Raw genomic sequence first — 12,202 nt, 5'->3', positions numbered from 1 at the left:
CATCTGGCATCCATATCTTGGAAAAGGATCGAAACAATTTCATGTACCACATCATGCATTGATACATCCAACATTTTAGGTTACAGTAACTAATATATAATCAAGTACTCTAATAAAGTCATATCATAAGACCAGCTAACCCAAGTTTAAAGTGTATACCAAAAGACAAGGACATCGGAAATTGTTATGGGATAACCTGAAATGGGGTTGAGGGTAAGATTGAATTGGTTAAGTACGTAATCCCTCCCAGCTTCAGTTAGTGAAATGAAAGTTTAATATTATGTGATTTAGCTTAGCATCCTAGAGAAAATACAATTTATATTATTGCTGACACTGACCCTGCTAAGGGAATCATACATTGCCACAATGGTTACAGAACTGGGGAGGGGAAGGTTTGTCTTTGGATGCTGCATATTATTATATCATGCTTTCTGAAAAATTTAAATGGCATTTCTTTTGAAGAACGGCTTCATCAAGAAAGAGGAAAACAATTACTATTATATTTCATATGATGAAATTGAATTAGTCCCTGATCCCACTAATACAATTTATCCAGATCCAACCAAAAACCAGCAAATATTATATGCCAAGAGCCCCATGATTATCCCCATGCATGCCACATGAAACAATCAACTTCTTAAGGAATTCAAAACATATATGATATGGCATATTTGTGTGTGTGTGTGTGTGTGTGTGAGAGAGAGAGAGAGAGAGAGAGAGAGAGAGAGAGTTCTGACTTGTGTTTATGGTGTGTATGTGTTTCTAGCTAAGCGACTCCAAAACTTGACCAGAGAGAGCACAGGGAGTAAATAGGAAAAATAAATGCACCTGCAACACATCAACTACCTGCATTACTCATTCACCTGCTAATATTTACTCCTCTCTCTATCTACCCTGTATATATTCACCCTTCTTCCTCCTGCCAAACTCACACTTCATCCTTCAATTCTGTTCCCAGCCTTTCTTGAAGCAGAACAAAAATGGGTGCTGTGATGATGAACAAAGCATCTTCTTCTTTGTTCATATGGGCTTTGGTTGCTGGTATGCTCTCCCACAACCTGGTCATCCCTGTCATGTCCACCACCCTTGAGGACCAGAAGAACTACTACACTCCGGACCCCGGCGCTGGAACTCCCCCTTCAGGCCACGGTGGAAGCCCTCCCGGAGGTCTCTCCTCACACATATACATTGTATCTGTTCCTTTGTTTTTTTTTTTTTTTTTTAGTTCATGCTATATCTTCTCACTTTCTTCATGCTCATCTCCAAAAACTTTTGCTTCATGAAATGCAGGTTCACATACAAGTCCTCCTTCCCATACACCATCTCATCATAACCCTCCCTCTCATGGAAGCTACAACCCTCCCTCTCATGGAAGCTACAATCCTCCCTCTCATGGAAGCTACAACCCTACACCATCACCACCTTCCAACTGTGGTACCCCACCATCAAGACCATCTACTCCTTCAACCCCATCAACTCCAACCTACGGAACTCCACCCTCAGGCGGTAGCCCCCCTATCATTGTTACTCCTCCAACACCAGTCACCGTAAGCCCCCCAATCCCATTCATCGGAACTCCACCAATCGACCCCGGTACTCCAGGTGTTCCTACACCTCCCTATCTTCCTGATCCCAACTCCCCTCCCTTCACATGCACGTAAGTACTCATCAACTACATCACTCCCGCACAAGAATTATAACATCTCTAAGTTTCAGAAATTAACAGCCATGTTTTTGTTGCAGCTACTGGAGGAACCACCCCACAGTGATATGGGGTCTTGTGGGCTGGTTTGGAACTTTGGGCCATGCTTTTGGTCTGACTAGCCTTCCAGGGTTCGGATCAAGCACCATGAATTTGCAGCAAGCACTTTCCAACACTCGCGCCGATGGACTTGGGGAACTCTACAGAGAAGGAACTGCTTCCTTGCTCAACTCTATGGTGGACAACAGGTTCCATTTTACTACCAAGCAAGTCAGGGATGGTTTCGTCAGGGCACTGGGTTCGAACAAGGCAGCAACAAATCAAGCTCGTCTCTTCAGGCTGGCCAACGAGGGAAAACTCAAGCCCAGAGCTTGATTCACCATCACATTTGCTTTCAGTTCATAGTTTATGAGTACTACGTACTACCTTATATCTCAGACTACTTCAGAGTGTGGTTCATCCTAGAATTTGTTATGTCCTTAGTGTCTAATTCTATTTGCTGTCTTTAACATGCAGCATGTTAAGATGGATACTCAGTCTACATTTTAATGAAGATGCCAAGTTTATGTTTGTCTCAGTTAATTTTGAATTAAAATTGAGGTTCATTTTGGTTCCATATCTCATCCATGCATATGCCAAGCATAATAGTAGCAATATTACTAGACACCAATATGACTAGCAACTTTAAGACATCAATTAATGTCAAGATGACATTTATCATTTTTATAGATAGTGCATAAGTAGCCAAAACAAATTAGAGACACTGTAAACAAATAAAAAAAAGTAATGACATAGATCATGACTAATAAATGAAATCTGTAAAGCATGTGTTCCAGCTATCCTGATTCAAATGAGTATGCTCAAAGAATTAAATGTTCTCACTAGTACTAAAGGTATAAATAATAGTAAATGCATACCTACCAAGGACAAGAAAAGAAAGAAAATAGATCAATAGAGGGGACATGGTGTTATTATTACTCTCCAAATGCTCATATATCCATTAGTTCTTTAATTTCCACCCAAAAATTAAAAAAATTAATACACACCTGTATTTTTATAAGAACCTTACCGTTTTAGAGCAAGTTCAACTGTGCACTTCTTGCGGGCTGGCCCGCCTTTATGCAAGGGGCTGGGTCGAGCTTTGGTCATGGCCCAATTCAGGAAAGTGACCCAGGTCGTGACTCAGACGAGTCAGTCTCCAGCGTGGAATAAAATTCAGATGCGATTTTTTTTTTTTTTGGTCCATATGCGTGTATAACACAATTTGCATATGTAGCTGGGTTTATGTCTAGCACTACTTGTTTCGCTTGAAAGCTTTTCATATTGATCTAGAAGAAAACTCATCTGTACGGCTAATGGTTTGTTTGTGTTTTCCAATTTTTTTTTTTGGGAAAATGGTTTGTTATTTATAAAAGGAGAATAGTATGATTTCTACATATCTGGGATGAGTGGTTTCCTAATTAATTTGCAAGAGAACCATAGTTGTGAAGGATGAGAATTCTAATTTAATTGGGATAGAATTCACAAAATTTTTAATATCTGTTAGTCAGTTAGTCTTTCAAAATGTTCATTACTACTATTTATTTACATCATATATTTCTCATTTACACTAAATAAATTAATAGAATATTCAATAAACAGTAAGTAACTGACCTAGTGACCCAAACATAACGGGTGAAAACAGATGTCCAGCAATAGTGAACAGTGTACTGACTCAGTGACTTAATGACCGAGTGACCCTGACCTATTAACCCAACGGGTGAACTTGCTCTTACTTACAACATTTTTATCTTTTAGTTTTGATTGTTATTAGCCCTATTGTTTGGAAAATCTCCTGCTTCACGATATGAAGATGGCCACAATGAACTCAATGTTGCACGCATATGCCTTCATTACAATCAACATGTAACAAAGTTGTGTCTCAATATATCGTAAAAGTAATAAAATAGAAAGGCAACACAAATGATAAATAGTAAATATCACCTAAGCATTGTAATTTTTTTTTTTTAAAATGTACCTATTCTACTGATGAATTTAGCATCCGATCAAGTGAGCATCAAAAGAGAATTTGGAAAGTCGAGTACAATTGCAATTTATTCCAAGCATGTATCATTTTGGTTTCCTCCATTATCTCAATAAAGTATAGAAATGACGAAGTGGTGTTAGCTCAGTGGTTAGAGCACCCACTACCTAAGATCGAGGTCATGGGTTCGAGTCACCATAGGGGTAGGAGTGAAATCTTTTGATCCTCTTTAAAAATGAAGATAAAAAAAATAATAAAGTATAGAAAAAGAAAATTGAAATTTTTTAAAATGGGTGTTTAAAATAAGGGCTAAATATTGTTCAGTACCTTGTGGTTTGAGCCCAATATCGATTCAGTCCTTCGACTTTCAATTTCATCAAAAACACCCCCACAATATCATCTTCTCGTCCAATAGATCCCTCCGTCAGGATTCCGACAAATTCAGATGTTAAGTTGCTAACATGGCATTCCAACTCAGCAAAAGTGGGGTCCACATGAAAGTGAAATTCCCAAAATGACCCTGTCTCTATTCTAACTCAGATTACAGCCCCAAATCCATGGCTTCCCACTTCTCTCTCTCCAACAAAGATAAGAACTCCATGCAAAAAAGACCGTGTCTCTATTCTAACTCAGATTACAACCTCAAATTCATGGCTTCCCACTTCTCTCTCTCCAACAAAGATAAGAACTCCATGCAAAAAGGACCCTGTCTCTATTCTAACTCAGATTACAGCCCCAAATCCATGGCTTCCCACCTCAAATCAACAAAGATAAGGACTCCATGCAAAAATGAAACCAATAATTCTCGCCATTCACAAAAGTCACAATCAAACCCAAATTCAACAAAACCAAAAATTGGCCAAAATTCCACGATCAGATCCGACCTCAATCACAATCACAATTGCTCAAAACTGTAAACAAATATCAAAAACAAACTAAAACCCTTTCGATCAATAGACCCATCTATCATTGATCGAAACAACGCGGAATTCCCAACAATTCAAACCCAAATTGCATCACAACATACAAACAGAAAACCAAAATTCAGTTGAGTCTTGAATCACTCACCTCCAGCATAAAGATCTTCTTCTGGGCTAGAACTAAATCAATCAATCTAATCTACAATTTTCACCATTTCTCGACAATTGGATTAAAGCTTTGGTTAGTGAACCCAAACCCAAAGAGTGTTGATTAGCTGACGGCGGCGATGATGCTTGAGTGCGATTCCGAGCGTCTCCGGAAGATGTGGTGGCTGGCCTTAACTTGTCGCAAGCCAAGTTCAATGAACGAACGAACCCAATCGGATTTGTTATAATCCGATTCCCCAAATACATGGCTTCCCACTTCTCTCTATCTCCACTGTCTTTCTTCTCACCCTCCTCACCGCAACTACCTCGTTCGACACCGCCGCAACCTACCCCACCCCGCCGACTCCGGAGAGTGTGGCCTCTGTTCGTCGCCTCCCTCGGCTCTCCTCGCTCCACCTCAACTTCTCTGACCCCAATTTACTGCAGTCTAGCTCCGATGTTATCCCGGCAAGCCATCAGAGTCAGATTCCGCGTCAGAGTCACCGGCTTCGCAATGAGGGAGACGTAATAGGATTTGGGGCTGTTGTTTGGGTTAGAATAGAGTGAGGGTCACTTTGGGAAATTGGCTTTCATGTGGACCCCACTTTGCTGAGTTGGAAATGCCATGTCAGCAGGTTAACGGCTAAATTTGACGGATGAATTCATGGATCTACTAAACGAGAAATATTAGTGTGAGGGTGTTTTTGACGAAATTGAAAATCGAGGAACTGAATTGATGTTGGGCTCAAACCACATAGTACTAAACAATATTTTAAGGGCTAAAATAACATTTTTTACTTCCTAATTTTCGATCTATATTTTTAAGAAAAGAGGTCTTGTATAAAGAAATCAAAGTTGACTAAAATTCATGATAAGATAGGGTCATGAGATTACTTGAAGCCCCCATCACTCCTGCCAATGTACATAAATATATATATAAACTGCAAATTCTATTACGATGTCACACCATTTTCATTCGAGTAAGAAAAATATGTAAAAGATGCCGCACTATACGACTCAACTTACACATTTGATTAAGATTTAAATCCAACCTTCCACCATCTAGCTCTGATCGACCCAAAAAAACACCAAGTACACCGCCATTATCAAACAATGACCACGGTATACACTGTACAACAAACGATATAGCCCATCCTCAAAAAGAGCAGCCCAAGCAAGGGGTCAATAGCCCCGACTTGAGGCTAAAAAGATGACGGAAAAAGACCTCTTGTCTAAGGCCAGAGCTCCAAGATGCCTGAAGGCAGGGATAAGGAGAAAACCTAGCTTCAGGTGTTGGAAGGTGATAGGAGAGAACAACTCTGTTAGCTTTTATAAACAAAATTGTGAAGGATCAAGTAATGAAGCTAGTCTCAGGGCTGAAATATGCTTCATATTACTTTCAGATGAATATACAACAAACAGAATGAATAATTTTAAGTGGGATGCAATTACATGCTCAGTCACATTTTGTAAATGTACGTACAACTGTACAAGTATCCAAACACGATATAGAAGTGTAGAATAAGTATTTAGTTTTGATGTCATTACTTTTCCACTGGTCATATGTTTGAGATACGAGGACAAGAAGTCGGGTATGAAGCTGCCATATTCATTATGATTCAGCGCAGGATTACCATAAGCTGAAAAATACTATGTTGGCATTCTTACAAAGCAAAAGACCAAGATCATATTGAACAGGAAACCACTTTTTTATATCTTTCTTCCTTCCACTTCATGTAAAGAGAGGAGAAAAATTCATTTGCACATGATATTGTTCTTCTTTTCAAGGACAGTCAAATTTACCTAAACCAGATGTATATCCATGGCATAGTCTTCAGTATGTGACCTTTCAAGCTTGATGAGCTACATCAGCTGCTGCAAGGCACCTTTTTCTTCAAGCCAGAATTCATTGCTAATTGATCCAATAGAAAACTTAAATGAGTTGTTGTTTCAAGTCCCTTCCCACCTTGAACGAAGAGTTAGAAATAAGTCGTACATGTCATTTACTGCAGATTCTGGCCAATCCACAAAACTGGTCAAGGCAGAGGACAAGAAAATTTGACAATCAGTCACCTCATATGAGATTCAAACCATTTGAAGATCCTGTCAGAGTGTAAGCTTGTCATTTCATGGACCGCGAATGCAAGATTTAACTCCTCCTGAATGTAATGGGCTAGCTGCTTGTCTGGAAAAATGATATTACTCTTTCTCACAGCCTCTTTCCAATGCGTTCTGCGGCCATCATTCTTCATATATCCATTCTCATCAATAAACCCCTCATGGCGGAAGAGATCAAAGAGCTTAGCAGAAACAGACTGATCAAGACCTGGGATTCTATTGGCTAAGAGATGTGGTGACAAGGGAAACTCCATGCACTCGATCTCTTCAACATCAACACCATTATTTTTCAAAACTTCCATATAGTCAGCTATCTTTTTCTGCCTAAATAGATCTTTAGGCATGTGCACAAATAGGGTAGGCGGATAGTTCTCCTTTATATCTATATGATCAAACATCCCTTCAGCAATCATAAGTGTAATACTACTGAACTTCAACTCAGTGGCAAGCACAGAGACAAAGTATCCCCCAGAAGAGGCACCCAAAGCCACAAGAGGAAGTTTTTCAAGCTTGTTTTTCTTAACCAACCATGTTAGAATATCCTTAACAATAACTATTTCCTTCCCAAAAGTCCAGCATCTCTCTTTACTTGATATGGTAAGAACAGCAAACTTTCGAGCAAGAGCGTGAAGAGCAATTAGTCTTTCTTCTGGCAAACCAACGCAGTTTGGGCAGGTAGAGGACTTGTCCCAAAAGTTAGCAGCTCTACCATCACAACCATGAGCTAGAAAGAGGACTGCTTTAGGTGAATCTGGTATTTGCCATATTACATCTGTTCCATTCCGGAAATCTACGGTCGGAGATAGTTGCACCAATGACTCAAAGCTATTCCACTTTTCCATCCGAAGTCCCAGTACTGAACTTGGCTTTTGATCAGTGTTGTGAAACAACATTATGAAAACAAGAGTAACTAATGTCACAGACACAACCAGAAATGCAACGAAACGGTTCTGAGGCCCATTATATGCCTTCGATTTGTTTCCACGATTCCACATTACTGAACACCAAAGTGAAAATATCAAACATCTTTCGATTAGTTCTCTCTATAGTACAGAAATTTGACAATGTGCAAAGTGAAACTGCAGTTGTACAATATATGTTGAACATGAACCAAGTGTGTTTCAAAAAGGTTCTACACATCCCACATTCAGTTGCTCAGAATACTAGGTTCAAAAGTTCCAGTTCTGTTACCTTCAAACCTTAAATTTACATCTCCATTATCAGATAATACAAAAATTGCAACCAGCTGACCCAAACTCAATGGCACAGCATCAAAAAAATATAAAATAAAATGGAGAACATACATTTAACCACAGATAAACGTCCACTGATACAAGCCATTAAAGAGTAAATTTTTTAAAGTAAATCAAATTGTTACTGATACAAAATTTACGCTTCTAATTCCAGAATTCCGGTCTCAACTGAATAAAAATAGATAAGAGGAAATTTTACATTTTCAACATAATCTACCTAACACTTGGCTAAACGTGTACCATTGATGTATAAAGATTCAAAATTTAATAACAAAATGAGCCCTTTAACCAAATGGAGGGGATAACAGGGATCATTAATTTGATTCGAACCCAGAAATACAAAACAGCTTAGTTCTATGTTTAGATTTCCTCTGTTTTCTTTCTCAGAAATTCAAAATCCAAACAATTTATGAAGGAATTATCAAATTCAGAATACGAAGAGCTAAAACTTACTTGTAATAGCTTTAGATCCAGTTCTGGAACGAAGCTTTCAGATTTCTGAGCTCTCAGAACTTGCTGTGGCCTTTTCAGTTGTAGCGTAGAAGTACGCGCCGTTGAGTTTTTCTATTTTTCTTGGAAAAAAAAAATTGAAATAAAATAACCGTCCGATTTGCATAACTTTTTTTCTTTTCTCTGTGTTTTTTTTTTTGAATTATCAATTTGAGTTGCTATTTTTAATTTTTTAACGATACATTAAGTAGATTTTTTTGAATGTACCGGTACATTAAGTAAATTATGTATGATATGGAGGTAGACTGACTCCATACATTAGTAGACTAATTTACTTGATCTCGAATTAGTCTAAATTTATATTGAGCTAGTCTGAAATATTGAGATTATAATGAAATTACGTAATAGCTAATATACTTGATGCATCGATATATTAATTTACTCATTATAAGTAAATCATTTAATTTCGTTGCATAAACTGAAATATTGAATGTTATTTTGCCAAAAAAAAAATGTAAAGAATGAATGACACAGAGAATTTTGAGCATCTCATCATCTCATGTTTATTTAGCCTAACCTCTTGAATACCCATTTTTTGCTTGTGATGTTACCAAAAGATCGTGATAGGTTCAAATCATGCTTGTGATGTTACCCATTTCAAAATTTGATGAATCTTTTGATACCAAAAGATGCTTGACTTTATTATATGATGAACAATATATCTCTCAAGTCGAGAGCCTCTTGTTTACGACTTGCTACTAGTTTTTATAACATCCCACTAGGTTCTAAAATTTGTGACCCTAAATTAGTGTTTCCGATTGTAATAACCTGTTTTTTTTATTCAAAACAATTTGGTGGCAAACACCTTTATTCAAGGCCGGTTGTTCTAATCATCATACATGTCTGCATAATTGAAAGAAGCAGACAATTCTCTCTCTCTCTCTCTCGCTCGACCGAAACCGAAGAACAGAGCAAAGGCTCTTCGGTCTCTCTCTACCTCCACCGGCCACCAAACGGCGTCGAACCACTTCCTTTTGCTTCGTCTCAGCCTTGCGCAGCTGCCAGAGGCAGCCTTGCACCGTGACACGGCCACCAGCGGCGGCGGGAAACTCCGCCCGGTTTGAGCTCGTTTTGGAACCAAGCTTGATATCTCAAGCTACCGGTCACCAATCCTCACCAAAATCCATCCACAAGCTCGCCTCAACTTCCTGAAGCTCCCAGAAGCAGCCTCACACGGCGGCGTGGCCCGTAGCAGTGGCTGCAAGTCAAACCCAACCAAGAACGAAACCGGAGCTATCGATCCGGATATCTCGAGCTACAGACCATCATTTCTTGTGATTCTTGAGCTGGTGAACTCAGATTAAAGTTATGAACAACTTTCATGAAGGGATCGAAGCGAGAAATTGAAGTTTTTACGTCGGAATTCAAGCTCGCCGGATTCTGGAAATTTTCCGGCCACCGACGCTTTCGATCAAGATATCTCGAGCTGTAGAGCTTCGTTTTGAGTGATTCTTGAACCAGTGAGTTCGTCTTTAAGTTCTGAACACGTCTCCTGAAGGAATCGAAGCGAAAGGAGGACATTTTTACGTTGATCGGAGCTTCGCCAGTTTCTGCAAATTCTCGCCGGTTTCTGGAAAAATTCCGGCCACCTCGACTGTTTTAGGTAATTTCAACCACTTCCGGTCATTTTCAGCTTACATGGTAGTTATGAAAATTGTTAAGCATGATGAGAGGAAGAAGAGCAGCCCGGCCCCGACACCATTGGCGGTGGTCGGCGGCGGCTCTGCCACTAACTCCGGCGGCCCTTTCCGGCCACCTCCGGGGATCAAAAATATGGTTTCTGTACATTTTCAGATTCTATATTTCAATACGATCATTTCGATATATTATACGCTATTTTTGGATATCGTATGATTAAGTTATGAATTTTTAAGTTTAGATCGATTTCGATCGTTAGATTTGTGATCTGTGAAGTTAGGACCGTCAGATGGACTTGTAGTTTTGATATGATGATCTTATGACTGTCCCAGTGGCTTTGTGTGGTCATGGGCGAAGATCCGACCGTTGGATCTTCGTATAAATGCAAAACAGTGATTAGGAAGGCGATCCGTGAGGATCCGACCGTTGGATCATCATTTAATTTCAATCCGACCATTGGATTGTCGTTTGATTATGTTTTTGAGTTATTGGCTAAGTTAAGGTCATGTTTGATTAGGTGATTGACGGTTTGAGTTGGCGGACGATTGTGAATCGTATTTTGAGCTGTTAAGAAGACGCAGCGGGATTAGAGGTGAGTAAACCTCACGTGGTTCATATTACGAACCGAATAAATTTAATTACTTTATTTTGTCGTAATTGTGTGAAAATATTTATGAAATAAATATTTGTTTTAAATCATATGGGCTTGATCAACTACGGTCCATAGGTAAGTAAAATGTATTTAAACTATAAAAATGAATTTCACGATTTTATTGTGTGGACTATAGTTGGTATTAGTGATTATCCCTGAGCGGATAATTACGTATATATATATTTATGTGGAATATATATATGGATGGTGTGGCATTGTGGTATGTGGATTATTGAATTGAATATTTACATATGTCGGAAACATATATGTATTGGTAGAATTGTTGTGATGCAAACAATATTTGTGAGTGAGTTCATATATTGTTTTTGGGTATGACTTTTCGGGAAACAATATGTCGTGGGAAATGGTATTTCTATTGTTTTGAAAAGTGTTTGAGGATTTGGGGAGTTGCAGGTTGTGATTTCTCCTTTTGGGTTGGGAAACATTTTCAGGTCCGGTATGACCATTTTAAATGTTTTAATCTGACGACCGGTGGTCTGAGGATTTGAGAGTCACAGGTTGTGATTTCTCCGTTTGATTTGTTTTAACATTTTGGGTCCAGTGCGACTCGCTTAAATGTTTTGATCTAAGGGTCAGGTTGGCCTAAAGATCCGGGGTTTGCAGGTTGCATCCTCAGGCAATATATCGTAATTACGCCTTTGGCCCGGTTAGTGATTTCGATCAGTTAGAGCTCTAGTCTGTCTGCCAACGTGTCCAGGTTGGACCGGATTTTCATAATGATTTGTTAGGTTAACATTTCCTATGATTTTGTCACGATGTGACTTGTAAGAGTCCTTTTGGTAAAAGGTGTTGAGTTTTGGATGGATTTATTAGTGTGAGTTGATGATGTTTTTAATTAATTTCCTTGTTAATTCTTTTGTTTAAATTTCTATTCTTTTTCTCTTTTCTTCTTTTTCGGTTATATTGTTTATTATCTCTATTTATTTCCTTGATCATTTCTATGGTTCGATTTCCCGTTTATTTCTCGTTTTCATTTTATTGTTTGATTTTAATGTAATCTCCTGAACTAAATTATATGCAGGGATTACTATGACTTCTGATTTTATGCGTGTTGGTTATTTCCTGAATTAATTTTCTATGCATGATTAATGTTCTTATTAGTTTAATTGGGAAGTGCAGTGATGGATGAGACTTGTAGAAAGTTGAGAAATATTATTCCGTATTGTGGGGATAAAGACATCTTGTTAAGAGTAGAGATGAGTGATTCATTTGATTTCT

At 38.6% G+C, this 12,202-nt stretch overlaps 2 protein-coding genes across 2 annotated transcripts; one reads left to right on the top strand and one right to left on the bottom strand.

The window, feature by feature from the left end:
* Positions 1–926: 926 nt before the first annotated feature.
* Positions 927–2,279, top strand: LOC133725677 (protodermal factor 1). The gene is made up of 3 exons (XM_062153028.1): positions 927–1,167; positions 1,291–1,657; positions 1,744–2,279. The coding sequence occupies exons 1-3, from the start codon at positions 981–983 to the stop codon at positions 2,075–2,077; spliced, it is 888 nt and encodes a 295-aa protein (XP_062009012.1). The 5' UTR covers positions 927–980; the 3' UTR covers positions 2,078–2,279.
* Positions 2,280–6,480: 4,201 nt separating this feature from the next.
* Positions 6,481–8,728, bottom strand: LOC133742893 (uncharacterized). Its single transcript, XM_062170591.1, has 2 exons — positions 8,617–8,728; positions 6,481–7,907 (listed from the first exon to the last, which is right to left on the bottom strand). Exon 2 carries the CDS (start codon positions 7,903–7,905, stop codon positions 6,862–6,864), a length of 1,044 nt encoding a protein of 347 aa, XP_062026575.1. The 5' UTR covers positions 7,906–7,907; positions 8,617–8,728; the 3' UTR covers positions 6,481–6,861.
* Between the last annotated feature and the right edge of the window lie 3,474 nt (positions 8,729–12,202).

Source organism: Rosa rugosa, chromosome 1 (assembly GCF_958449725.1).
Source record: "Rosa rugosa chromosome 1, drRosRugo1.1, whole genome shotgun sequence".
Classification (NCBI taxonomy): domain Eukaryota; kingdom Viridiplantae; phylum Streptophyta; class Magnoliopsida; order Rosales; family Rosaceae; genus Rosa; species Rosa rugosa.
Note: the sequence above shows the minus strand (reverse complement) of the source record. Positions and strands in the feature narration are given on the sequence as shown.